At 47.8% G+C, this 26,000-nt stretch overlaps 1 protein-coding gene across 5 annotated transcripts; it reads right to left on the reverse strand.

Annotated features, from left to right (window-relative positions):
- Window positions 1-413: 413 nt before the first annotated feature.
- ITPRIP (inositol 1,4,5-trisphosphate receptor interacting protein) lies at window positions 414-25,890 on the reverse strand. 5 transcript variants are annotated; one of them, XM_074831224.1, is made up of 4 exons: window positions 20,804-21,121; window positions 20,599-20,705; window positions 15,723-16,002; window positions 414-6,524 (listed from the first exon to the last, which is right to left on the reverse strand). In XM_074831224.1, the coding sequence occupies exon 4, from the start codon at window positions 6,476-6,478 to the stop codon at window positions 4,949-4,951; it is 1,530 nt and encodes a 509-aa protein (XP_074687325.1). In that variant the 5' UTR covers window positions 6,479-6,524; window positions 15,723-16,002; window positions 20,599-20,705; window positions 20,804-21,121; the 3' UTR covers window positions 414-4,948. The 5 variants fall into 5 exon arrangements, with proteins under 5 accessions (XP_074687325.1, XP_074687324.1, XP_074687323.1 ...); XM_074831223.1 differs by having other exon boundaries at window positions 414-6,611; XM_074831222.1 differs by lacking the exons at window positions 15,723-16,002; window positions 20,804-21,121 and adding an exon at window positions 25,344-25,890 and having other exon boundaries at window positions 414-6,611.
- Between the last annotated feature and the right edge of the window lie 110 nt (window positions 25,891-26,000).

The raw sequence follows: 26,000 nt of genomic DNA on the forward strand, positions 1-26,000 counted from the left end.
AACTTGGCTGTGGGTACCTGTAAAACAAGCAGGTAAAGAGGATTCCTCTAGCTGAACTGGAAATTCAGGGGATTTCTGGTTCAGCCAATAAGGGCTACCAGCAATATTTAGCGCTTGCCACAAAAGGGGGTTTTTTTTGAGCAGAGATACCCAGAATAATTACTTTGAATTCCTGTGGATTCATATTCTCATGAAGTCTCACATCCCTGGTGTTATTCTGGAATAGCTATTCCACTTTATGTTCACACTGCATCTTATTCTGGAACAATTTCTACAGGCAGTCGGAAATCACAGGGAATCTTGCTGTTGTGCTCACTGTGCTAGGAATGCACCGGGCATATCCCCACTCCATCCTTCTGCTCTCAGAAACATTTGGGGGGGGACTAGAAACAAAACAGATTTCACACTTTAGATTTCGCACAAGACTTCCTTTATTATAAATAAAGCTGCATGAGAAGATCATTACAAATTCAACAGTGTCCTGCTATAAAAGCAGCGGTTTGAGTACAGCATTGTCAATGAAGGAAGACCTTAGTTTGGAGAGTTTTGGTGTTACCGTCCATCTCAGCCGCATTGCCAAGATTGATCTTCATACTATGGTTTTGCTTCTGAGCTAACATATTACACACACGCCCCCAATCCTAAAAAAAAAGACAAGTAATAAATAAAGCTATTTACTGTGTAGGATCCTATGAGAACTAACCCCTTAATGACCAGCAGCTAAGCTGTTACAGGTGGGTAAAGTCTCATTTCTTCACCACAGAGAAAATGTTGCAAAGGCTTTGCATTAAAAATGTCTGGCGAACAAGCACCAAATCCTACTGCTTGAATACTGGATAAAGTTTTGGATCAATTTGCTGAAATACATCTTTATACACACATAAGACCTGTATACAGAGCAACTCGAAGGGAAAGAAGCCATATTCTATGGTTGCCACATACTAAAGGGTGAACTACCAACAGCTCCCCTTAAAGATGTTCAGTTCCTGAACAACAATAATAACCTTAGACCATGACATTTCCTAAAGGCAAATGGCTCCTAAGGCTATGTTGTAGATCAGTGGCTGCTATCAAGCCACCACTAATTCCATTGCTTTGACAGAGCCTATAATAAAATATTAAAACCACAAGTTGAGGGTGGAGGGAGTGGCTGGAAACCAGCAGAAGGCGATAGGAGTTCATCTGTTAAATTCACCTGGTTAGCAAATAGCAAGAACAGCACTGAGACACAAGAAAGGGGTCTGGGACAGGCAGTTTACCCTTCCTTAGGATCCCTCATGGAGATAACAGGCATTACCAAAGAGATGTTGTGTGTTTGTTACTCACGTGTCATATGCTGCTTGGTTTTAAAAGCATGTTAATTCATTTCAAACCACAAAACCCCATTTCCACCCCCACCCTTTAAAGCTGCTTCCTATGAATGCCCAGCCAGACTTCAATCAAGGCGGAACTAAACATGGGCAGCACTAAAATGTCTTAGGACATTTTTAGTGGCTGACAGCTGATGGAGCTGAACTGTCTTATAAACCTTTTTTATTAAATGTTAGTGTGGCCTTTTACTGATATGGCTAGTACTTGGTGGGCAAAGATTTAATACAGGAGAGACAAGGCAAGCCCAAGGAATGATGTGCTTCACATCATGGCCTCCTTGTACCACTGCAGAGGTCTGATCCAGAGAAATGTTGTGTACCCACATCACCACAGATGGGACACATATATACCTCTGGTATATGGCTTACACAAAGAAGATCTCTGCCCTGAGGCTTATTGGAGCACATCTTATAATCACAGAGTGCTTCTCCCCCTGGATAGGTGTGAGTTGGTTCCCTCACAGCCTAAATGCACAGAAGACTTCTTAAAAGGTGCTCACGGCAAAATGAGCATATTGCATGTAGGAAAATTAAGCCAAGCAATTTGTTTTCAGGGGAATCAAATCCATAAATTCCTTGGTTCAGCTCCATCTTGGGTTCAACTAAACCCCATGGGAACACTTCAGGGTCAGTTTGGGCTTAAGAGAGAACAGGCACACAAATACAGAAAATGAGAACAAAAGATTCAATCCACTTAACAGTTTAGGTTCCATTTGAGTCTGAGCAGCAGTGCTCAAAGCTGCCTAAAGACGTGTTTAGGCATGTTTACAAGCCTGTAGGACTGGCGTTACAAAGCTTTGTTCTGACATTTTAAGAGGGGAGTTAACTTACTCTGTTTAACAGCTTTTTCTTCTCATCCTCCCCTGTTCAACCTTATATAAAAGTTATTTTTCAACTCTGAATGTCATTTCCTGAGAGACCTGAGTCACAAATTTGTTTCTGTTCTTTGGACAGGCTAAATTTAGACTCCTGGCAGGAAACGGCAGAAAAATTTTTATTTTTCTCTGGCTGGGCTGGGAACACATTTAGAAGCAACTCTGACCACTGCTGCTTCAGCACGACCTGCCTGCCAGCAGCCCATGCAAAGCTGGATTTGCTACAGGCACTGTGCAGTAAACCTGGGCAGGTAAAAATGGCAAATTGCTTGGGTTTGCAAATGACTTACACAGCTTCCAATGTAGCCTCCAGGCTCCAGTATTCACCCACCCTCCCGTACCTCTACTTGTCACTACCTGCTTGCCGTGTCCCCTGAGATTGCTCCTGCCCTCTTTCCTACTGAGGAAGGCTTGCTTGGTTGTGCTAATGAAAGCCAGGGGCTTACAGCACTCTTTAGCGTTAGCAATTAGTCTTGCCCTGTTACTCTGGCAGCCCTGGCAGTCTCCCTGGCACTCATCATCAAGGGCGTTGAAGCAAGCACTGATGATCCAAGGTTCTTTCCTACTGGCATTACCTACCAGCCTCTTCTATCCCATTTTGCTTTCTACCCCTTACCTTCTGCTCAGAAATATTACTTAACCACCCTATAGCTGTGATGATAAAAGTCAAGGGGAGCAGCAATTTGAGCAAATAGCTAAAGAGCTGTCTGTATGCACCTGAGCTTTCTTATAAACCAGGTGTGGAAATGGGAGTTGCAGCTTTCTCTGCTTTTGTGCATGAAGTGCCCCTCACTGGTGGAGGGACAGTCAAAAGCAGAGATCAAGGAGGTGGTGAAATGTTTTTTACCAGGAAAAGGGAGGACAGGACATGTCTATGGAGAGTTTGCTTATCAACAAGCTGGATTATAAGCCTCATGCTGTATGCTGTCCCTAGTAGTGATACAAGATTAAATCTCTCTGACGCATGTGATTGATAGAGAAGATTGATAAAAAGGGACCTGTAGAGTCATGGTAATACCATCCCTGATGGGTCCCACCATGCAGAACAACTACCCTCTTGTAAAGAGGATTCAGAGAAGCCCTAGTGTAAAACATTTCAGGAAATCCCAGTGTAAGAAAATGGCAGGAAAGGCCCCTTAATACTGGAGGCCAGGCCTCTGGGACCAGCACACAGCAGATCTGCACTGAGGCCCTCGGATCCTGCACGAAGGAGGGTGAGGAGGTACTGAGCCCTCTCCTCCAGCAAAACTACCTCTCTGGGGCTGGACAGCCCACTGGTACAGCACTAACATGCTACTTCCTGAGGGAGTTCAGGCACCTCCATGTCTGCATTGGGTTTTTTAGCACATGCCTTGAGATCCTCCCCTGGCTTAAAAGCCCACAGAAGCTGTTATTCTCCCATTGTGCTCCCAGCTCAGCAAATTACAGTCTGCTAGCAGCAGCTACTCAGAGCCTCATCAGAGCAGCAGTCTTTAAAAGGATTGAGGAGACCCTGTATGGAGGCAAACAGGTAGGTTTTGCCTGGGTATCTGGGAGCAGAAGGGATACAACACAGACAACAAGGCAGCTGCAGAGACAGCACTGCCAAGCTCGACTACATGTGCACCTCTTTCATCCCCTCCTCCTAACTCAGAGCCATCCTGCTGGTCTTGGCCTCATTAAAACCATGCTGGGAGAGTCACGCTCTCATTTGGAGGGTGATTGTTCCCTCCTGCTACCAGACTGCTGGGATTGGCTTCATTACAGGATAATTTTGGAGAACTGCTTCTTTTATTAAAGCAAAACCTGTAGCAGTCCTTTTTTGGTTGTTCTCAGCCTTGCTGCCCCAAAGTAAGGAAAACAAACAAATATACCAAAATGCCAGAATCCAGTAACAGTGTTTCTTTTATCTAAGGTAAAAAATGTTCCTGTCCGTTTACCCATGGAAAATGGCCAGGAATATAACCCATTAGCCATGTTACCATGAAGAAAATGGAAGACTCAGATGAAATGGTCTGGAGACACAGACCCTGCTGCCTGCTCTGCTACATCCTCCCCGAGGAGAAGAAATGTGCAGGGATGCTTTTGAAGGACAGGACAAGCCATTTAAACTACCACTGCAAGTCCTATCAAGAAGGCTTTTTTTATAACTACAGTCCCCTTTTGATTAAAGAGCTACAGTTGATTTAAGGATCTCCATCCAGTCCAGATCTTGTGCATGACCCTCCTCCCCACGTCAGCACTGAGTCTTATGTTGTGCTTCCCATCCGTTGCAGAGCTCCTGCTGTCTGCAAGCAGGCAGACTCCTGCAATCGCAAGATCCTGTCTCTGATTTCTCCACCCTTTTCTTATCTCCCCGTTCCAAAGGAAATGAAGTATTTGGCTACCACCACCGTTTGCATTGCAGGCATCTGAATAAATTAGTCATATTTGTTGCTCACCACCACTGTAGCGTGACTGAGGCACAATAGAAAAATATATTCTTAGCTGCATAAAACCCAGCCAGCACACCAGTGGAGCCGAAACTTACTTTTATACCATGTCTTCCAGTTCCTCCCTATACTCCCCCCTTCCCCTCTCCCTTACTGCAGGAACCATGGCCCAGGACTGGTTCAGCTGCAGACAAGAATCTGTACTGGCAAAGTCAGTTGTCTCCAAGAGGCTTCGGAAAGCTGCCCTCTGGACTTGTGCTTAGAGGAACAAGTGTTTTCCTGCTGGCTTTGGTTAAAGGGATTCCTTATGGATCCCATTGGCGTGTGCAAGGGGGATGTGCACTGTGTACTCATTTATCAGTGCAGACGTGTTCCTGAGCATCTCGTGGAATGTGTCCACTGTCTTCCTGTAAACGGCCCTGCGTAGCACAAAGGGACGGAAAAGGTTGAGAGGCTCAGCCCTCTGGAATATGATGGGGAAGCCCAGCTCTGCTGGTACCTTCCCATTGCCAATGAAGAAGTGGTAGAGCTTCTTCTCATGCAAACATTTCTCCAGAAACTTCAGCATGTCCTGTAGACGGGCCTCCAACTTCTCTGGGGCCCAGTCCTGACTGGGACGTGCCTGCAGAAGATGCAGCATTACTGTCTTCAGGTGGTAGTTGGTGAGCCCACTTGGACCTGTGAGGCTGCACTGCTTCCCATGGAGGAAGGAGAGGATCTGAAGGCAGCTGACATGGCAGGCATTAGCAGGCAGCGTTTTGGAGACCAGCTGGATGAACCTCCTCTCATACACTGCAAAGGTGAGAAACCAGTGAGTGCTGGAGGGGAGGTCTGCTGCCAGGCTGCTCCGAGGAAAATGAGAGATGAAGTAAACATCAGAGTTCTCGTACTGCACCACAGGGGTGAGGTTAAAGGCAATCGATTTCCCTGACTTAAATTTTATCTTCAGGGCTCCTGGGGAGTCCAGGAGGCTGAAGCAGAGGTCAAATTCATACTTGTGGGAGATTCTGTTCCAGGCCTTGGTGACTGCAATCTGGAACCACTTCATGACTTGGTCAGCATCCAGATACTGAGTATTTTTGAAGCACAGGAGGTCCTCCATCTCACTGCTGGGCCTAGTAGTATTGGCTTGGCTATGGAGGAGGCACAGCATATCTTCCCCTAGTTTAGTCTTGTCACAGATGCAACCTGTCACATCCTCATTTGCCCTGCATACCTTGATAGTGCCATAACCTTGTTCATCTGGGGGAAAAGAGTTGCCAGAGCACCAGGTCTGGGACCGAAAACAGTATGGCTCTGGGGGGGCAAAAGGCACTATGAGATCACAGACAAAAGGTTTACGCACTCTCCAGTTCTCATACATGCTCCCCACACCCATGCAGTCCTCCACTTCCATGTCAGCATCCCGGTTACAAACACTCCTCAAGGCTTCTAGCAGGTCATCTGCAAAGCCTTCCACCATCTCCCTCATCCTGGCCATGTCTCCAGTGGTACCCAGGATGCGCTTCTCGTAGAAGCTGGCTAAGACGGCCTTGTCAGGGAAGGCCACACCTTTAAAGGCTTTCCCCAGGACAGCCATGTCATCCTCTTCTCCTCCTGTGTCCTGCCAAATCCCTTCCTGGAAATCCTGCCTCCAGAGCTCGATCAGCAGAAAGATGATCATGGAAAGGGCAGTCCACATATCCCATCGGACCTTTTCCTCTTTGCTCTCCTCCACTACCTCTGCAGCCTTTTCCAGAGTCTTCTGTGTGGCTTCCTGGTCTGCGATTTCCTGCTCCAAGCGCAACTGCTCCAGCCGAAGGCTCTCCTCCCGCTCCTTCATCTTCTGGATGATTTCTTCCGCGTTCTCGGGGACAGTGCCATTCTCTCTAGGAAAGAGGAGCGGGTGGTTGACTATAGCTGTAATCACCACTAGACACACCCGGAAGATTCCCACGGGCATGGCAGTTCCTTCCCTGGAAGAGAAAAAAAGGCAGAATGACCCATAATTCAGAATATATTCCCTCAAGAAGAAAAATGAAAGGAAGTCCCCACTTGAATAAAAGCTTTGGCACCCTTTCTAGCCCTGAAAGAGTCTAGAAGCTCCTAAGCGCATGCCTGTTTCTGCATGTTATTAACCAAGCTTCCCAAAGAGACTTTATCAGTAGATAGCAAGGATGAAAGTGTCCTCTTATCAAATTAATTTTGAAGAACAGAATTGTGAAGGCACTTGCTGCTGTTGGGGCACTGTGGGAGGGCATGTCCTTCCTCCCTCCTTTAATGTTCCCCAGAACTGAAAGAGAAAGAAGCAGGCAGGGTGTAAAAAAGCAGGACTGGAGATGAGCACTGCTTTCCCTCAATATAAGGCTAATGTTGCAGACGTGACAATGGCGCAGGCAGGGATGCCCTGGCCACCTTCCACGTTACGCATGTCTGGGGACCCACGCAGCCAGCTTAGATCAGGGCAATCTTCATTGCCAGTGCTGGTATGTGCACCTGGGTGGGAAAAAGCCTGCAGAGTTTTCTGCTTCTAAGCAGGCGCCACAGGCAAAGCTCTTCCTATCTGAAAGATAGGAATCAGGATCAGGCTGTGGCAAATCTTCCCGGTCCCCAGGATGCCCTAGGATGCCTCATGACTGCGGTCCCTGGAGAAAGGGCAGAGACAGAAAGACTGCTAAACCAGAAAGGTATTTCTAAAGGGTTTTTTTTAAACCCAGTGGTTTTAAAAGCATTGGGTTGTTTATTTTTGGTGCTTACTCCACTATTAATCTGTAGAAGATGTTAGTAAACACCACAGCTTTGATCTAAGCCATCTCCCCAAAGCACCCCCTTAACAGCTGTGCTTGCAGCCAGCTCGCTCCCATTTGAAGTGGCCTCAACATGGCTGCAAGACACATCCCAGGTCTCAGTGTCAAGGCACTTGCCACAGGCAGCCATGTGCCTGCAACAGTCCCACATGTCATCCCTTGCACAGGCCCTTGGCATGACTGAGACTGCTCTGGTGTTTTGGAGTTGCTTTGTGTGGCTACTGGCTCTGCTGCTTGGACCTCACACTTAATAAAGCTTTCTGTGCCATGGGGCTCATGATGAAAGAATTTAATTCCTAGCTTTCCGCTACACAGTCCCATTGCTGGGGCCTCCGCCTGGCCCTGACGAGGCCTCCCAGACGTCTGGGCCAGAGGGTGCTCAGGCTAAAACCTGGGCTGTTTCATCCCAGGTGGCATTTCTGTTTTTGGAGGGCTGGCATCGCTATCAAGATCCCAAACGCCTCATCAGGGCAGGACAATCTGAAGTTGTCATCCACTGCTGAGACGTGACGAGCTCACCATTTCCTCTTTCTAGCAACATCACCCCTCAGTCCTCCACAGGGAGATCAGAAGGACAAGATGGACAAGCAGCAGTATTTCTTCTTTCAGATGGAACTATTTTAATGCTGCCCCTTTAATGCCTCAAAAGTGTGCTTGAGAGAGAAGGGTTTCTGTTACAGAAATAAAGCCTATCCATAAAATACCTAATCAATCAGAGCAGAAATAGTAATTTCATTCCTAACAAACCAATTCATCCTGCTGTCGGAATGAAGCCGTTTCACAGAGAGCCAAGAGATGGTGAAGCACTGCGTGTGGACTGGAACTGAGGGCTGTAATTCCCACCCCCTGCAATAGCTCCTTCCTGGCCTGAACCTACCGTGTTTTGGTGCCACAGCAATTCTGCTGTCCCAGCGTCTGGGCAAGGAGAACATCTCTAGCAATCTCATTTATGCCTCCACAGGGCACGCAATAAAGATAGATCCATCCCAGTGGGCCTTGTTATCATTACTGCACAACAAACTGCTGGCTTTCCATTACAGGAATCTAGATTTCCTCGATGTGAGCACTTACTGTACACGGGAACTCTATCCTTTGGCGTGCAATTATCTTTGCTTACAAGAGGGCTGGGACTGGAATAACAAGGGAAGGGAACAGGATTGAGATGCATTGTCCAAGCAGCAAGAAAATTCACACGGTGCTCAGGATAACGCTATGTGCCCCTCCCTGTGTAACATTTACTAACTACCCTTTTTTTTAGATCACATGTACATGCATAGGTGAACGCCCTCATGCAGACATTGCTCTGGAGATGGTTATGGGCCTTTCTTGTCCTTTTTACATTTACATTAACTCTTTAATTGAATGAATTAATTTAAATTAATTTAAGGTGAATTAATGCCCAAAGCTGGCTGTTCCATTTATTCTGTGTGCTCCATGCCTGGCCACATTTTAAAAATACACTGGGGTCGCCCTGGATTGCAAAGGGCTTTATCAGTTTGCTAGGGCAGGGCAGGAAGCACTGGTGAGTTCCTTTCCTTAGTGCTACGCTCTTGCAGACCACGTGTGCTTTCCAAGCTTAAAAATAACATGGCCAGGAGCCAGATGCCTCCTCTTGCATTCTTGACCAGGATGACATTGCTGCTCTGCCCTGCTAGACCTCTGTCCCTACGGATGAAATGTTTTACTGTTAGCAGATTACTTCTTAGATGCATAAGGCTGAAAGAAGTCAGCTTCCTTCGGATCTTCTTGTACCCTTCAAGACTCTCTTGTGCTCAGCTGCCCATGGGCACACCACTTCCAGAGGTTACCTGCCCCGAAGCTCTGCTAGCAGAAGGGGTTAGGCCAGAGATCCTCAAATCCATCACTGGCTGGCTCACCTGAATTCATTCTGGGTCACACTGACAGTTTAGGCTACCCCATCTGATATTGCAGGAGTAGGTTAGGAAGCATGCACACAACCTCTTCCCCCAGCAAACTCTGCAGGCCTCTGGAAGAGAGTCAAGATGAAAACTGGAAGTGACAACATCTTCAGGTTGCATGAATTTGTAAGAAACATGTCTGTTTTCAGCCTGAACAGAGGAAGCGCTCCTGGCCAAGACTGCTCTTTTGCTATTCACATCAGAAAATGATGCCAAACATTAACCTCAGTTAAGGCTTAAGGTTAATGATGCTCAGTGACCAAAGTCAGTGGAGCCTGGCCTTGACAGCAGCAAGGGCAGTACAGGCAGAGCGTTCCCACATCTCACCAGACACAGCTTTCCTGGCTAATACAGAAAGACTAAATAATACAGGTGAAACCAGTAGCACTGCCTGGTAGGCAGTCCAGCCTTCCCTGTAACAAAGGCTGCTCTTTTCCCTTGCTTTTAACTTCAACCCAAGCAATTTAAGTCTGATAAAAATATTTATGCCTGCTCTGGCTGAGACAGCTTTTGTGTGGGGAAGAGGGAGAGTTCAAATGTTTCCAAGTTGGAGACTAAGAAAGAGAAAAAATCTTTGTTTCATCTATGCATCAAATTTAGCAATGTTTTGAGTATGGGGGGGAAAAAAAAAAAGTATTCATGAGTTTTTAAACAGTAAGTTCCCAAAGCAATCTTCCAACTTTTTCCAAATTTCTGGCCTTGCCAGTTTTTCCCCATTCAAAGTGTAGACGATGTCCAGACTTGGTAACAGCTTACATTTACCTACCTTCTGCAGACCCTCCTGCAGCAGTCCCAGGCTCCAAAGACCTCCCTAAGGGAGGGTGCTGTGGTGCCACCTTTGCAAGCAGAGGAGCCTGCCCTCACCCTGCTCCCTGGGCCAGGGCGTTCCCAGGGTGAGACAGCAGAGACCCCACCTCTCGTGCTCTTGTGAGAACAAAGCGGGGAGAAGAGCAGTGAGACCAAGGAAGCTGCTTGGGGAAGGGAGGACAGCTGGGGGCAAAGCGGTATGTTGAGCCCCACCGCCTTGACACAGAGCTCTGTCACTGCCCAGCATGTGATGCTGCTTGTTCAAACCTGTCTCTAGCACTAGAATTAGTTTCCTTCTGGGCTTTTCTGTGGCACTGCATCAGTGACTGGGTGCTACACCAATTTTAAGGCTGATGACAGCTCTGACAACCCTGGGAAGTGAGGGGGCAGGCACCATCCCACTCTCCAACTAGGGAGTGAGGGCTCAGAGATAAAAGCAGCTGATTGCTCTGCTGCCCGATTAGAAACAATGATCAGCAGCATCCTGCAGCACTTGGTATGTTCAAAGGCTTTACCGAGAACACCCACACCCTTCCACCCTCAGCTCCCAGGCAAGTTAGACCTCATCCTTTCAGGCCTGAAGCAGCCTCCCCAGCTAGAGGATCCCGATCAGCCCCACAGCAGGTCCTGAATGACACAGGAAGCCCTAAGAGTGGAAGGGGAAAGATGATGCTGCTCTCATGCAGTTCAGGTTGGTGCCATGAAGCTGCACGCAGGGGAAGGCCAGCTCTCACACTAGCTGATCTGAAAGCCCTTTGTTGCACTAATGTTTCATTCATGCGCTTGCCTGGACTATGATTACAGGTAGCATGTTGCAAGGAAAGGAAAGCACCACATGAAGCTCACAGGTAAGTAAAGCCTTAGCACAGCCAGGCAGCAGCTTGCCTAAGGTCAAGCGATGGCTGGAGAGCAGCCTCTGCATGGGGACTTTGAGAGATAGCTGAAATCCTCTTGCATACATGCCATAAAAACCAAGGGGTGAGTATGCACACAGAGGCTTGCCCCAAAACTGCCACTGGAAAAGACCCTTCTCCTTTGCCACATTTGGGCAGTGCCAGCCGTGCCAAAGGCTAGAGAGGAAATGGGCTGCAGCTCTGAAAATGGTCACTTAGGTAAGACTTGACTCACCAGCCATGCTCAGACCCTTGGCACTGGAGCAAAGGCAGAGTTGCAGCTCCTCACCAGCACAAATGCAGCCTTCTAAGCTGAAAAACTGGCGCTGAGCTCTGCAAACCACCACTGCATCTCTGCAGTAACTGTCTCTGCATCACCTGTGCTTACAACCTGGATCCCTCCACAAGTGGCCTTGAAAGAAAAATCATCTGCAGAGACTATTGCAAGACAATATAAAAATAGCTATTGTACTGTTTCCTGACTGTAGTCAGCCCTGAAGGTGAATAGTACTTGCAGTGCACATTAGAACAAGCAGATTTGCTTACTGGTGTTTTATGTGGCATGGGGGCAGAGCTTGGTTCTACTTTCAGCTTCTGCCTTGAAGACCTCCTCCTCACCTGGGAGTATCACAGACCTCATCTGGTGTTCATGTAGGCTGAGTTGGGACAGCCACTGCCTTGTGGCAACGTGTGCTCTCCCCCTTCCCACCAGTCACCCTGTTACAGAGGATTTCCCTGCATGAGCAGCAAAGTCCTTTGCAGAGATGATGTTGCTCAAAGCTATAATGCCCCATCCCTTCCAGCTAAAATGTGCTCAACTTCTGATGTCCCCAAGCCTTCCTCACACCCTTTTTCACAGCAGCTTCAGAACCTTTTGCCTCCTGCTTAGTCTAGCAAAGGAAAAGATTTAAATGGCAGCTTGTAACTTGCCTCTGAAGGCTGCTCATGTGCTCTGAGCCCAGAGAACCCTCCATCTTCTCTGAAGACACAGGAGAATATTTCCCTTTCATTAATGGCCCCTTTCTTTCCTCAAGAGTTCCTCATACAGCTGTATTTTTTCCACCTTTTTATTCCCTTAAATTTTGAATCATAGGATGCAAAGCATGCTCTGGCTGGTGTTCAGCAATAAACCAGATAGGAGTGAGCCGAAGCTCTGATTCTTAAATTAGAAAAACCCAAGCTGAGCCACTGAATGCGATTCACTAATGCACTGGAATACGCCAAGACATCATTTACGACATACTCGATTGCTTCCTGTGATTTGGCTGACACAAAAGGCACTGAATAGGTGGCTGCTACATTGTATTTTGCTTTGGTAGGCTGCAAGAAAAGAGGCAATTTGAAGAGATGATAGAAACTACAGCTGGTGGGGAGCTTTCTTCATTGAAAGCTTCCAAGTTTTCGAAACCAGAACTTTCATGGGAACAAATATGATTTCTGAGACTCTTTTTGGGAAGGTCCTTGAGGTCTGGAAAGGACTCCACTGCCTGTTTTGACTGGAGAGATTAATAGCCCAGAACAGCCACTAACCTGCACTTGGGACTTTCTTACTGGGAAGACGTGAATCTCAAGCCCAGGGGTTTCACGCCCAGACCAGCTATACTCCCTCATGGCTGAGCTTCTGGGAGCTGCATGATTCCTCTCCTCGCTGTAACAGAAATCACCCTGTTGAAGATATCACACTGGTCTCTGCCATTAGTTGCTGGGACTTTATTGTTCAAATTTTGCAGAGAAGAATGAGAAAATTTTCAAGTTTTAATTTTATATGCATATATTTAAAACCAGTACATGTCTATGCCCTTATAGTCTGATCGCTTGGGATGACAGAAACTTCTGTTGAAGGCTCTCCAGATTGAGGAGGCAGTAACAGTAATCTAAGCTTTGGTCTCCTTCCTGGCCCCTGAGGTCACTGCCCTCATCACTTGGCTGCTTTCAGGTCAATGCTCTGCTCTCCAGGGTTGACCTGGGCTTTCACAGGACTTGAGGAATTGGTTTTGGCAGGACTTCACTCAAATCTGTCTTGTTCTTGAGACCATTTTTACTGAATAAATATTTTATGGGGTGGGCAGGGGAAGAGTCCTGTTTTGGTGAAGAATTTCAGATGAGAAGTGAGTGAGGTTTCCTCCCAGGTCAGCACCACATCTGTGGGGCCTGGGGGTTATCCAGGACCCCAGTGTGATGGATGCTGCCAGCTAAGCCAGCTCCTAGGAGACATCATGGTGAAGCACTGCATCTCAAAGCAAGAATTTCCACTTTCACCTGAGTCAGCAAGGTGGGGCTGTGGCATCAGGTGGGGCTGACAAGGTTCTAGACCCTCGGTGAGGGCTGGAAGGCCCTTATAGCCAAAGCAAACACTCAAGAGTCCTTGTACTGAAACACACCCCAGGGTGACTAAGAGTTCATTGCACCAGTCTACCCTTCCCACCTCACTGTGTATGCATTAGCACATGTGACCCTGCCCAGCTTTCACCTGGCACAGGCAGCAAGAGCCCAGATGCTCAGATGAGGATCCTCAGATGGTTTCTACCCTCCAGGATGAAGACCCCACTGCTGCAGTGAGAACATTTCCCCAGACCCGTAGAGAGTCATGAAGACCCCCCACTTCCCGCTCCACCATCAGCTGTGACAGCACCCAGCACAGCCCACCCAGAGATCATGCAGCATAGGGCAGGCAGGAGAGGCTCCTGCCCTCCCATCTCTTGAGCACACAGTCAGCTGCTGCACACACATCCCAGCCAGGAAAATTAGAAGCCACAAAAACACAATACAGAGCTGGAGTGGCACCAACTTGTGCTGTTCTTTGACCCCCTATGAAGCTTGCGTGCAGGACGTTGGTGTGACGAGCTATTGATGGAGACAGAACAGTGCCAGCCACAGCAGCTATAACTCATGCTCTGACTTGTCTTTTTGAGCATTAGATTAGTGCTACAGACAAGGTACCACATTCCAGTTGCCAGCACAATTACAGCTGGTTCAATACAGACTGGTGGGATTGGGCTGTCTTTGGCTCTCTACCAAAGCCACCAGCGGAAAGGACCAAATGCACCAATGCATGAGATGCAGAGGCCTGGATGTTGAGACTGGTACTGCAACCATGTTTAAAACTAGAACAAGCCAGCTGGCCTGCTCAGGACTACAAAAGGCAGGTATGGCAGAGCAACCGCCTTCCAAAACATGCCTGGAAGCCCCACCCCAGATTAGCTGCTTGGCCACAGGACAGCAGTTGGACAAGGCCACTTGCCTGACAACTATTGTTTTGCCATTTGATTGAGAACACGTTAGCCTTTCATAACATCTCTGACATCCTGTCCTAGGCCTGCTGCAGTGCCAAGGGGGTCAATCGCGCAGCCCGAGTCGGACATCCTGCCCAACAGGTCTGCTATGGATTTTCGGAAGCAATATTTTCCTCCCAGGGTCACCAGATCAGGTATTTCCAAGGAAATGCTGATGCTCATCCTGTGTACAGGACTAGGTAGCCCTCCCTTCCCACGGACAGACAGATTCAGGGTGGATAAACATGTGATGGGCACTGATATTGCTCTGGAGGCAGATGCTACCATTCAGTCCCAGGTCCAAGTGAGGAGCGATTTTGCCAGGGTCTCTCCAAGCAGAGGAGTGCTTCATTTGTGCTGGGAAGGACAGTGAGTCTCTCTCATGTCTTCCAGTCATTCACTACCTTTGCCATCAGGAAGCTTTTTCTCATGCCTCATTAACTCTCCCTTGCTGCAGTTTGAACCTCTAACTTGCCAGTGACCACTGTGGGCAAAAGTAGGACAGATTGTTTTCTTTTGCAGTAGCACACAAGGAGTTCAGAGGTCTTCCCCTCCTGCCTCAGCTTTCACTGCACACAGATGCATTTGTAAGATGTTGCCATAAAATCCCGTGACCTCCCTTCCCCCAAAGCTCAGACAGTACAAATTTTTTTTTCTGGCTCAAAAGCACTCACTTGCCTTCTAGGGCTCTTTTCCAAAACCCAAAGATTTTCAGTTTTATCAGCAAGTGGGGGGTTTATCTGGGTATTTCTAAGTCACTATTTCTCAGTGCATACAGGTATCAACCCACTAACCAGAACATGATTCTGGCTCCCTCTTCTCACCCCAGAAAGCCAACAGCCACTGTCAAAGACAGCTGTAATAACTACGAAATAAGTGCAGAACCACATCATGCCCCCAAAGCACTCACTGTTTACTCACTGTAAGACAGGACCCAAGAAGGGGTGCCCATGGAGACCAGGAGACAAAGCTATCAGTGGGAGGAGTGTTTATCAGCATTCTGCCCATTGCCTGAATGTGTTTTTTTGCTTTTTGACTGTGCAAGCCAGCTCAGCTCTTGTCAGCAAACAGCACATGGGCAGTCCGTGTAGTGCCTCAGGTTCCCCCTGCTATGGCCAAGAAGGGGTTTTACAAATTGGAACATAGCCCTGGCTGCAAGGGAGGCAGGAGGAGAAAGGTAGGAAGTGTGCATGTGGCTCCCACCCACGTACTGAGCTGTTGTGGTAGGATCTGGGCCAGAAACAGCTTGGCTTTTTAAGCCAAATAAATTTTGTCTGTTAATTGGGAGGAAAACAACTGGAGTAAACTGAACTTCTATGTGCTTTTTTGTTTTTAGGAGGAGAAAAGACACACACCAAGGAAAAAAAAAAAAAAAGAAGGTTGCCTTACCAACCTCACCAGCTCCCTCCTCTTCAAACGTGATGGGAGTCCAGGCTGGTCCCTTGCACAATCTTTCATCAGCACAGATGGACACAAACCCCCTGCTGCTTTACCAAAAGCCTGACAGTGCCAGCCACAATGTATGGAGCAATGTCACCACACAGATGCTCTCTGGCCTCCACGTGGTGCTCACGCTGGGAGCCGCTCTGGCTGTCACCCTGTCAGCCACATGACCTCCCCTTGAACATGCAGGCAGCCATGGCTCATTGATCCGGTCTGGCAGTCAGCTCTGGGAAAGGTGGTGAGAATCAAAAGAGTTCAATTGCCAAGATGTTTGCTTAAATCTGCCCTCCTTTTCCCCACTTAATTCTCAACAAGGTGGTGAAAATCACACAGCATTGTTAAATCAGGCAGTGGTTACTCTGACTCTCCTCATCCTAAGGTGAACATATGCTCTACATGGCTACACATCCAACTTAACTGTCTATTGTACATCCATTGAAACGAATGCTTTGGTATCAAAAGGGTTGGTGGAAACATTATTAGAAAGTTGATTTCCCAGCAGGGATACACCACTCCAGCACATCTAAGAAGAGCACATGGGGATATTAGCACAGCTCAGACATGACTTGCAGAATGATTATGTTTTACATGTGAAACTGTGAAGTTCCATTTCAGTCACGTAACAAGGAACACTTACATATTACAGACAGTAGAAAGCACAGTAGTTGCCAGACACTTCCAGAGACGCTGAACAAAAACAGCAAAAAGAAATTGTCATTGCAGGCTGGGAATTTGGTTGATCTGAGATCTTTTACTCCATCACACTCTTGACTCAGTGACAGTCACACTCCTGTATCAGAAGACCTGCAGGCCCAAGTATCTGCTTAAACAGGACTCCAAAACACTGGATAGCACTGGAGGTTTGTGTGATATTGGACTATTGTTTTGCTAACTAGTTACAGCTGTTTGTATTCTAACAACTGGGGAGGAAGAGTATTTAAAAGCTGACTATTGTAGCCAAAACGTCACCACAGAAATGAAAAGCAATGCTTTATTCCATTGCCTGAAATCTCAGCTTTTTTATAAAACACAGTATCATTCCTTAAATAAAGTAAAAAAAACCCCAGACTGTGAAAGCCCCTGCAGGGATGGGTAGAGGGTGTGGAAAGAGGAGAGAGCAAGAAAGAGCACTTTTACTGCAATGTCCCATTTTTCTTGACTCTCACTAGGATGACTCCCTGATCTAAGCAGAGGCACTCTGCATTGCACACCAGCATCTGCAGGAAGAATCAGGCCTTCTTACTTCATTACCTCTAGAAAAGAACAGGAGAAACAACACAAATGTTTTGGGAAGCAGTAAGCCCAGTCCTGGCTCGCTAGTCAAAAACCTAAAAACTGCCAAGAGACAGGCATGCACACAAATATGTTGGCTGCAGAGTACTGCTGGCTAACTCTGCTTTTCAAAATCAGTTTGAATAAATAAAAATCAGACGAAAAAAGCAAATCCATACAAGAAAACAAACTGCCCCACTTCCATACAATATTTCCACGAAGCTCATCCTTTCAGCACCCATGACCACCAACTCAGAGCCATTTTCACCCAAGGGAGTGGCTCAGAGACCAGTCTATTGCCACATACACCCATATTTAATAATTTTCATGTGCTCTTTGCTCGGTCCCCTCTGCTTACAAAAGAAAACATCTTTAAGCTGCTTCTTTCCCTGAAGGGTTTGTAAACTGAATGCTGGGAAGAAAAACTCTGAAAAGACTCAATGGGATAAGAGCAATGTAACATGCACTGCTGTAGTGAAAGTACCAAACACACACATAAAGGCTGTGAAGCCACGTGGTTTTCATTTGGGATGTGTGGGGTGCACACATAGCTTGCTTTCTTTATAACATAAGCACAACAAAGGAAGGCTTTGTTTGAAAGCCAAGGGACAGCCTCTCCGCACACTTAAAGGCTAAGTTACAACGTAATGGGAACTGTGAGTCATAGCTGTGGGGCCCCTGCTCTTAGACACAAAAATCCCCTCTGCTGCAGCAGGCAAGGAGCTTAGCTTAGCAAGGAGCAAAGACAGCTTCCAGCTCCACATGGGAGACTGAAAGCATCCAGGACTAGCAGCAATTACAAAGCTGAGCTGAAAGCACGTGTTGTGAATGACTTAAGATGCAAACACATCCCTTTCAGTTGACATTTCTTCCTGTAACTCCTTCAGCGCTTGAGATCATAACCCTGCACTTGTTCTAAGAGCATGAAGCAGCTATGGCTCCACAGGGAGGTGGGATGGATGTCAGCCAAGCACCTTCAGACTGTCTTTTGACTTTGGCTGCAGAAGAGTGTGGCCATGATAGTGAGCATAGCCAGGTAGGACCACTGTAGAGCTCTATGTCCTTAAGTCACTTAATGTGGCAGATAATTTATGTCAGCGTGTGTTACAGTAGGGGAGAGTCAGCTGATGGATTCCAGCTACCCAAAATACAGACACTCATCTCATCCTTGCCCACACTAGCCTGGGAGGAAAAGATAAGGGTCTTCAATTCAATGGGTTCATTAAATTGAATAGGTCTTCAATCATGAATGGGTTGCAATCTGCAGCGCAGAAGTGGCTGTGCTGCAGAAAATCCAAGTGTTTTCTCTCACATTTCCAACAGTCCCAAGGTATCTGTTTGCTAAATCTCCAGAGGCCTTTAGATATCAAACTCTCATCTGAAAACAGTGTCAGTCAGGTACCTGAACATCCAGGAGGAAACAGTTTAGGATCTAAGCATTTTGGGTGCAGATACACACACAAGCACAAGACCCTCTGGGAAGCACTATACTGTGAACATCAAGTGTCATATTTTAAGCTTGAGAATGCTCCTTAGCTCCATCTCTGGTATATATTAACATTCCACAAGAGCTTAAAAAATAGGGAAAAAAAAGAGGTCTGAAAATGCAATATAGTCTCCACAGCTCTGTCTACACACATGGCCTACACTGTGCCTTAATGGTTTCTGGCAAATCTTTGTCTACTTTGTCCTGAAAAGCTTCCAGCAAATCTCCATCTCTGCCTCCCAAAGCAGTCTAGACTACTGCTTAACTACTTCTACCTGTAGGAAAGTCTCCTTATCACTGTATGTGCTTTCTCCAAAATAAGCTGTAAGCCCTGATGGGATTCTGGCACATGCAGGCAGCATCTTGTCTTACAGAGCTACTTCACTCCCTGCAGGCAGCGTGGGAACCGTTTGCTCCCACTCCTCATCAGGTGCTCCCCAAACATCACCAAATCCTCTGCAATTTGGGAGAACTGAAACCAAGGCACTCTGAAGCTGATTTTCATTGTTTTCATTTGCATTTGGCCACAAACTCTATCTTTTCAACTGACAGCGCCCACCATTCCTTGAGGCAACCCAGAGAAAGATGCAGTTGGTCACACAGGAGGTTCAGCTGCCACCTTGTAGCTAATGTCACTTTTCTACTCAGGTGCAAGACCCTTTGCTATGTATTCTTCCCCCTGGTTTCAGAAGCAAAGGAACAGTACAGTTTCCTTTGCCAGGCAACTGAAATAACCATATGAATCGGAGACTCTGCCTGGCAACTGAAATAACCATATGAATCGGAGACTCTGCCTAACGGGGCTTACATTTTGAAACAGTTGGCCTCAATGGTTCTCATCCTTGCCAACACCATGCTTGGTTTTTCCAACCCACATGCATGGCAGTGGGGTGCATCAGATGTTTTCCCTATAAATGCTGAAAAAGCATCTCTGCCTTAAGGCAAATATCACTGATATAAATATTGTGCTAGATCAGCCAGAAAAACCTGCCTCTGGAAGAGGGATAATAATGAAAGACGGTGGGGGGAAAGGAAAAAGAGAAAGAGCTTAATTTACACACAGGAGGATGGCGATAGGCCAGCTCTCACAGCTTTGACTGGGGCTGGCTGGCGGAGCATGCCAGGGAATACTGTGAGCTGATCTTTGCTAGAGCAGAGCAGCTGTTTGAACTGACTGGAATGGGAAGAAGGGGACAGACACCACCCAACAGAGACACAGATCCAGAATAAATAAGAAAAAAAAAAAATCATATGGAGTACATGAAGTAACAGGTACTCAGAGCTGTAGCGGGACATTGTGGCAGCCAGGACTGCTGCTCTGGCAGCTCCCTCTGCCATCAGCTTCAGTTCTTCCCTTCCCACTACTGCTACCCACAGAGCCTCCTGTTACACGTTCACAGAGTGGCACTGCCAGACATCTGGGTTTCACCCAGCAGTTCAGCTTTCAGTGGGTTTTTCAGGGGGTTTCATACAAATATGAAAACTCTAAATATTGCTCTAAATAAAAACCACAATATCCCCTCAATCCGGCTGCCTCTGCTGTCAACCCTGATCATCAGGAGGTTCCTGATCATCAGGAGGTCATCCAGGTACTTCCAGGCCTTTACTCTTCCTCTAACACCTGGAAGAGGGGGGATCTAGTGCTTTCCTGGTCTGGGTAAGGTACCCCTGGCAAGTTCTCCTGCACAGCAGCAAATGCAGCAGTAGCTGCTGTCAGCAAAGCTTGGACCTCTTGGTTCCCTTCTGCCATCACTCTCTGACTAGACCCCAACTGTACCAAGCAGTCAGACAAAAGCAATTTTATACCGAATGCCAAGAGAGACTTTTAACACTGATCTTCTAAACTGAAGCCATTTCCAAATGAAATCTTCACAGTATTGCTACTTGCGCTTTGCAAGTGTTGAGTGATCCTTGCTGCTGGGAACATTTACTAAAATATGAGCCATACCACTTTCCTTCTGGCATTTCTGCTGCAAGGCTCAAGATCTTCTAGTGAGAGCCCATCAAGAAGCTTTTATAAATCACATCAAATCTAGAAGGAAGAAGGACCCCCAGAGCACTTACCTGCTACACGACTTTGCAGGTGCTCATTAAATTTCACATTACTACTATCACCGTGATGCAGAGAAGACTATATTCAGTCACCCACCACTGAAGCACAGCCAGGAAGTCTGTAAAACACAAAGAGGATGAATGAGGAAGTTAAGGTAGAAGATGCAGTTATCTACATTAGGGATTGATTAAAAGAGAGATTAACTCACCCCCTTACCTAATAAAATGATCATAAAAGCTCAAAAGACCAGAAATAATCTGCTTTGAAGTGATCAGGGAAGAGTTAAAATGCTGCTTCTCCGTGGAAAAGCCTGCAATTCACACCGCAGGTCTGTCAGTGTTGAAGACATCCCAGCAAGCGAGGACTTCCCTCCTCTGACTCCATCCTCACCCACCAGCCCTCTCCTTTTAAAACGGATTAGGGTCAAATTAGCAGCCGCATAAGTGCAAGGGCTGGGACAGTTTTGTCTGGGATTGGTTTGTCTCAGAAAAGGCATCTAGCTGCTGTAAGCAGCTTGCGAGGTAGAAATACTTGCTTGGGGAGCTGGGTTTAGAGAGCTACTGTGAGAAACAGAACACACAGGAGAAAAGGCAGGAAGTAAATCTATGAGCATACAGGAAGATGTGAAACACAGAACCGCAGAAGATAAACTACCGTATTTTAAGAGAGAGAAGTTAAGAAATTTTAGAAGAAACAGGAAACAAAGCAAAATCCTCCAACCAGAAGGAGGAGAGGACAGCCTGACAAGGTAGTTGCAGACAGACAAGGGAGATGTTACCCAGCTGCACACACATGGGGTGGGAAGCAGGAATCAACCGCCCTCATTAGCAGCCACTATCACCACTTCAAACCCTCCAACTGTCTTGATCCAAAGCCTGATGAAATCATGAAAAGTGTGGGCTGAGCTGGGTCCTTTAAGGGCTCAGCATTAGGTTGATGCGTCCTTACTCTCCCCAACCCCTTCACTTCAGTAGCTGTTGGGGAGGCGATGGCTCAACTCTTCCTCCTCCCACGTACCTGCTTTGACCAGACCGTGTGTACAGTTTCACTTCTCCATTTCCATCTTCAACCAAGGCCAAATTAAGCGAATGGGCTCTGCCCTGACCTCTCAGCACCTTGAAGCCTGCAGGGCTGCTTGTGCCTCCACTCAACCAGCACCATGACACTACCAGCAGCAGCACAGACTACCAAGCACAGGAGCAAGACAGCCCAATACCAAAAGGGCTGGATCGGCACTGTAATTTCCCTGTGGATGTTTGTTAGCCCTCAGGGCTGCAATGCCTGGTCTCAAGGTGGCTCAGGGCCAGCTTACAGCAGGTGCTTCTGCTTGGAGGAAAGGAGCCACGGAGTGCCGTGTAGGAACTGCTGCTATAGGACTTACACGCTCTCACTTGTTAAAATAATTTTTAAATCTCAAAAGAGAGAGTTTAAGTCAGGGTCTCCCTTTACTATATATGTATAGATGTTGGAGAGACCTTGACTGAACCTTAGGGGATGGTCTAAGGTCATGACAAGAAGGTCCCTCTCAGCAGTGGATGTGTCTGCAGTGCATCCTCACATGCTAGGTCAAACCTCCTCTCTTGGAGGCAGCTCGAGCAACACAGCACAGCATTTGTTATGGGTCTGTCCTATACGAGAGCCTCCTCTCCACACCAGAAATCAAACTTACCCCTGCTCCAGTGAAGCTCAGCAGCTAGTCTGGCCTTCAGGTCACGGCAGTAAAACCTGTCTGTTTTGCTGAACTGCCAGTCAAGGTTGGCTCGGCCAACTTTGCGCAGCCCACATGTGCATGGAAATCAAAATAAGCTAAAAAAAGAGCCCTGTTGCAGCTGCACCCCTGGGCCAGCTCCTCACCCCTCAAGCTGCTTGAAGCTTGGCTACCCACCTCCCTTCCTATTGCCCACACTGAGGGCTGAACAGGCAGAAGGTTTTGCTTACACAGCTGAGCCCACATCCCTGCAAAACCTGGAATTCATGGTTGGGCACACAATGATGCCACCCAGCACACACCCTGGCCACGCTCCCTCCTTCCAGCCTGAAAACCAGAGTCTCTACCTCTCTCCACCACTTAGCAATTACATGTGCTGATGGAAATATGCTGCCTGGCAGCAAACCTGCTTTTTCCCCAGTATAATGGATTATAATAACACTTGGGAGAGAAAGAGCTGGCCCACCCAACAGCCCATTTTAAAGGGGATCTGAGGGAACAACCCAGGAGCTTTTTTTCCAGCTCCCATCTCCATTGCACCATTGCTATGGATTGCAATTGCAATTGCAATTCTGTGGAGCAGAGTGTGCAGGACAGGACAGCACAGGACAGCAGGGAGACTTGTGCAGTCTCTTCATGGAGTTCATATACTTTATCAGTGCTCCCCAGAACAACTGCTTCTGAATGTTCACCTTGTTGATAGAGGCTGAATTTAGCTTAAATTTTGCCAGGACAGTTGTTTTAGAGGGACGCAGATGTGTCAATAGAAAACAATACAACTGGAAAAATAAACCACCCCTTCTGCTGTGTACACATTGTGCTCAGGGAACTAATTTAAGCTCTCGGGGAAAGAAAAAAAAAAAAAGCACATCACAATACAACCCACTAAGTGTGTTTCCTGATATTGCACTATTGCATTATTTACAGGCAAGCTCCAAGATACTGAAACAAGTCAGCAAATAGACAGTCGCAAAAGCCAGCCTAAAATTGTCGGTTTTGACAACTATACAGTTTTTGCTTAAAAAACAAACTCAGAAATTAGTTAGATCAGCTCGTGGAACACCAGTGTTGGGTTTCTGCGGGTCAGATTCCCTCCCTGTTACTCACTGCCACGTAAGGAGGATCACAAGCACTGGCATCCTTCTGAGACTACCGTGCAGCAGAGGCACACAGGAGCCCTTATTGCCATGGAGAGAGCCAACAAAAAACAAAAGGGGAGCAGGACATGCAGCTTCGGTGGCCCTAGTAGTCAAACGGCCTGAAGCAATCACTCAGGAAAACCAAATCCCCCAGTCCCTGACCAGGCCTATTTACTCTGACTTGCAGGGAGAAAAAAAGAAAAAAAAAAAAAAAGCTGTTCTTCGTATATTGTAATGCTCCAAGCAACAAAAAGAGGAAGACAGTTAGGTGGGGAGGGGCCACCGCCTGAGCTCTTGATAAACAGGTACAACGTCTTTGGTGTGCACAAGTCTTTTCTTCCTTGTAGATGCCACCGGTGCAAACACAGATCACTGTGTTCTGCACACTCCAGTCATGCAAAAAAAAAAAAAAGCGTCATCTACCAGCTGGAAGGCAAGAAACCCTCAGGGCTGATCGCAGTACTGACACTGGCTTTCTGACCTTTGGTAAATCACCTTGCTCCACATCTGTGGCAATCACACATAATATGCGCATTTCCCACATGGAAGCAGTATGAAGCTTCTACTGTGCTGAAAACAAGGTTGAAGAGAAGGCTTTAAGTTTCCATTCCTAATTTCCATTCTGTGCTTTTCCTTAAGGACTGAAGGAACCCCTTTCATGCATATTAAGGAAAAACCGGTTTTAAAAGCAGATGCCTATGAAGGTAGACAGAATCACTTTAGTCAGAGCTGCAGAAGAGCATTATCATCATCACCAAACTGAACTCAAAAACCTCACAAAACAAGCCATACTACACTACAGCTGCTCTCCTGTTCAGGTGCTCCTTGCCTGGCAGCTCAGGTCCTTGTCTGGCAGCTCACGCCAAACACTCATGCCTGAAGGAGATGCGCTGGGTATGGTTTAGGCCTACAGCGCTCATTAAAAACATGTTAATGGTAATGCTCGCTTAAGACACTGCTGGTGCTCATCTTGCCTGACCACATAACACACACCAATAGCAACACGTCCTATTTTCCTGAAGGATTTTAATATGGCAGTTCCCAAGAGAAGTGCTTCAGTGGGAGACTGCCAAGTTGAAGATGCAAAGTCCGCTAAGGCTCTGGTCCTGCGTGTCAGTTTTACAGCCCATGACTTCCAGCACCCCAGTCCTGACTCACTCTGATTTGAGCTAAAAATACCTACTGGCCATCATCTAAGAGATGCCTACACACATGAACAGCAGCTCTACAAAGAACGCCGCGCCTTCTCTCCGTACTCAGTAGAGTACTCTGCATCTCAGAAAAAAGGCAAAGAAATTTTGTAACAACCTAAGCCCAAGCCGGTAATACTGAACACGCAGCAAAGCTGAAGCACGCGTTCTGCACGGCCTGTACGCGCCTGAGGTCACCACCGGCCGCAGGACCCCACGGGCTGGTGTCACCAGCAAAAAGAGGTGGCCGCGGGGTCTCTGTTCAGCCCGACTGGGTCCCGCAGAGGTTCCCCATGCACTCTGCTGAAGGGGGCTGCGGCCAGTCCTCTGCCGCTCACGGGGCCCCCCAAAAGCCGGCTGCCTTCTGCTGCCCGCGTTTGGCTCCTGCCTGCGTTGCCGGTGGAGCAAAGCTGAAAGATGGGTAGAAACTTCGGTGGGCACAGCAATCTGCCTCAGGGCCTGAGCCGGCCCCGTGCCCGAACACCCACCCAGACGAAAATTTCGCGCAAAATGGAAAAGTTACTCTGTACAGAGAAACCGGGGAAAATCACTCCAAGGCGACCTGTTGCAGGCACACCCCGGCCCCCGGCGGCTTTGCTCGCCCAAACAGCCGCGGCACACGCGGGCGAAGCCCCTCCCGAGGCGGCAGCGCGGGGAAGCGGCGCGCCCCCACCCCCCGACCCTCCGCCGCGAGGTGAGGGGTCCCGGACGAGACTTACCGGGCCGGGGCCGCCGCTCCCCGCGGGAGGCGCGGGCAGACCGGCGGCTGTCGGGGCGGCGGCGGCCGCTCCCCGAGGCGGGGGGGTGTCCCGCAGCGCGGCGGCTCGGCTCGGTGCAGGCGAGTCCGCCCAGCCCGGCCGGAGCGGGTTTCCTTTTCTCTTTGTTGGTCGCTTTTTTTTTTTTTTTTTTGTTTTGTTTTGGGGTTTTTTTTGTGTTTGTTTCTCTCCTCCTTCAAACCACCCCCGCCAGCCCTAGAAGCCGAGCCATCCTCCGGCAGGCTGCAGTTCGCTGTCTGGGCTCCCTCCCGGCTCCCCCATTAGCGTCCCGGATGGTTTTGTACTGAGGGCACGGGGAATGGAGAGGAAATGCGCTCATTTTGCTTCTCGGGTGTATTCTGACCTCCTGGTGGTCGTGACTGAGAGTCAGGAAAGCAGCTGGAACACATAACCTCGCTTGCAGTCCTTATCAAAGCAAAGGAGCAGATCCTAGGGACGTGGAACCTTTCTCCTGCTCAGAACTGGCACAAGTAGAAACTTGTGAATCTGCCCAACATCCTTTCGAGGCAGAGAAGGGGCACTGGTTTCCTGGGGGGGGGGGGAGCTGCGGCACAGCAGGGTTAACTAAACCAATGATAAGGGCCACGGTAAGGGATTTTA

This window comes from Strix aluco, chromosome 7 (assembly GCF_031877795.1).
Source record: "Strix aluco isolate bStrAlu1 chromosome 7, bStrAlu1.hap1, whole genome shotgun sequence".
Classification (NCBI taxonomy): domain Eukaryota; kingdom Metazoa; phylum Chordata; class Aves; order Strigiformes; family Strigidae; genus Strix; species Strix aluco.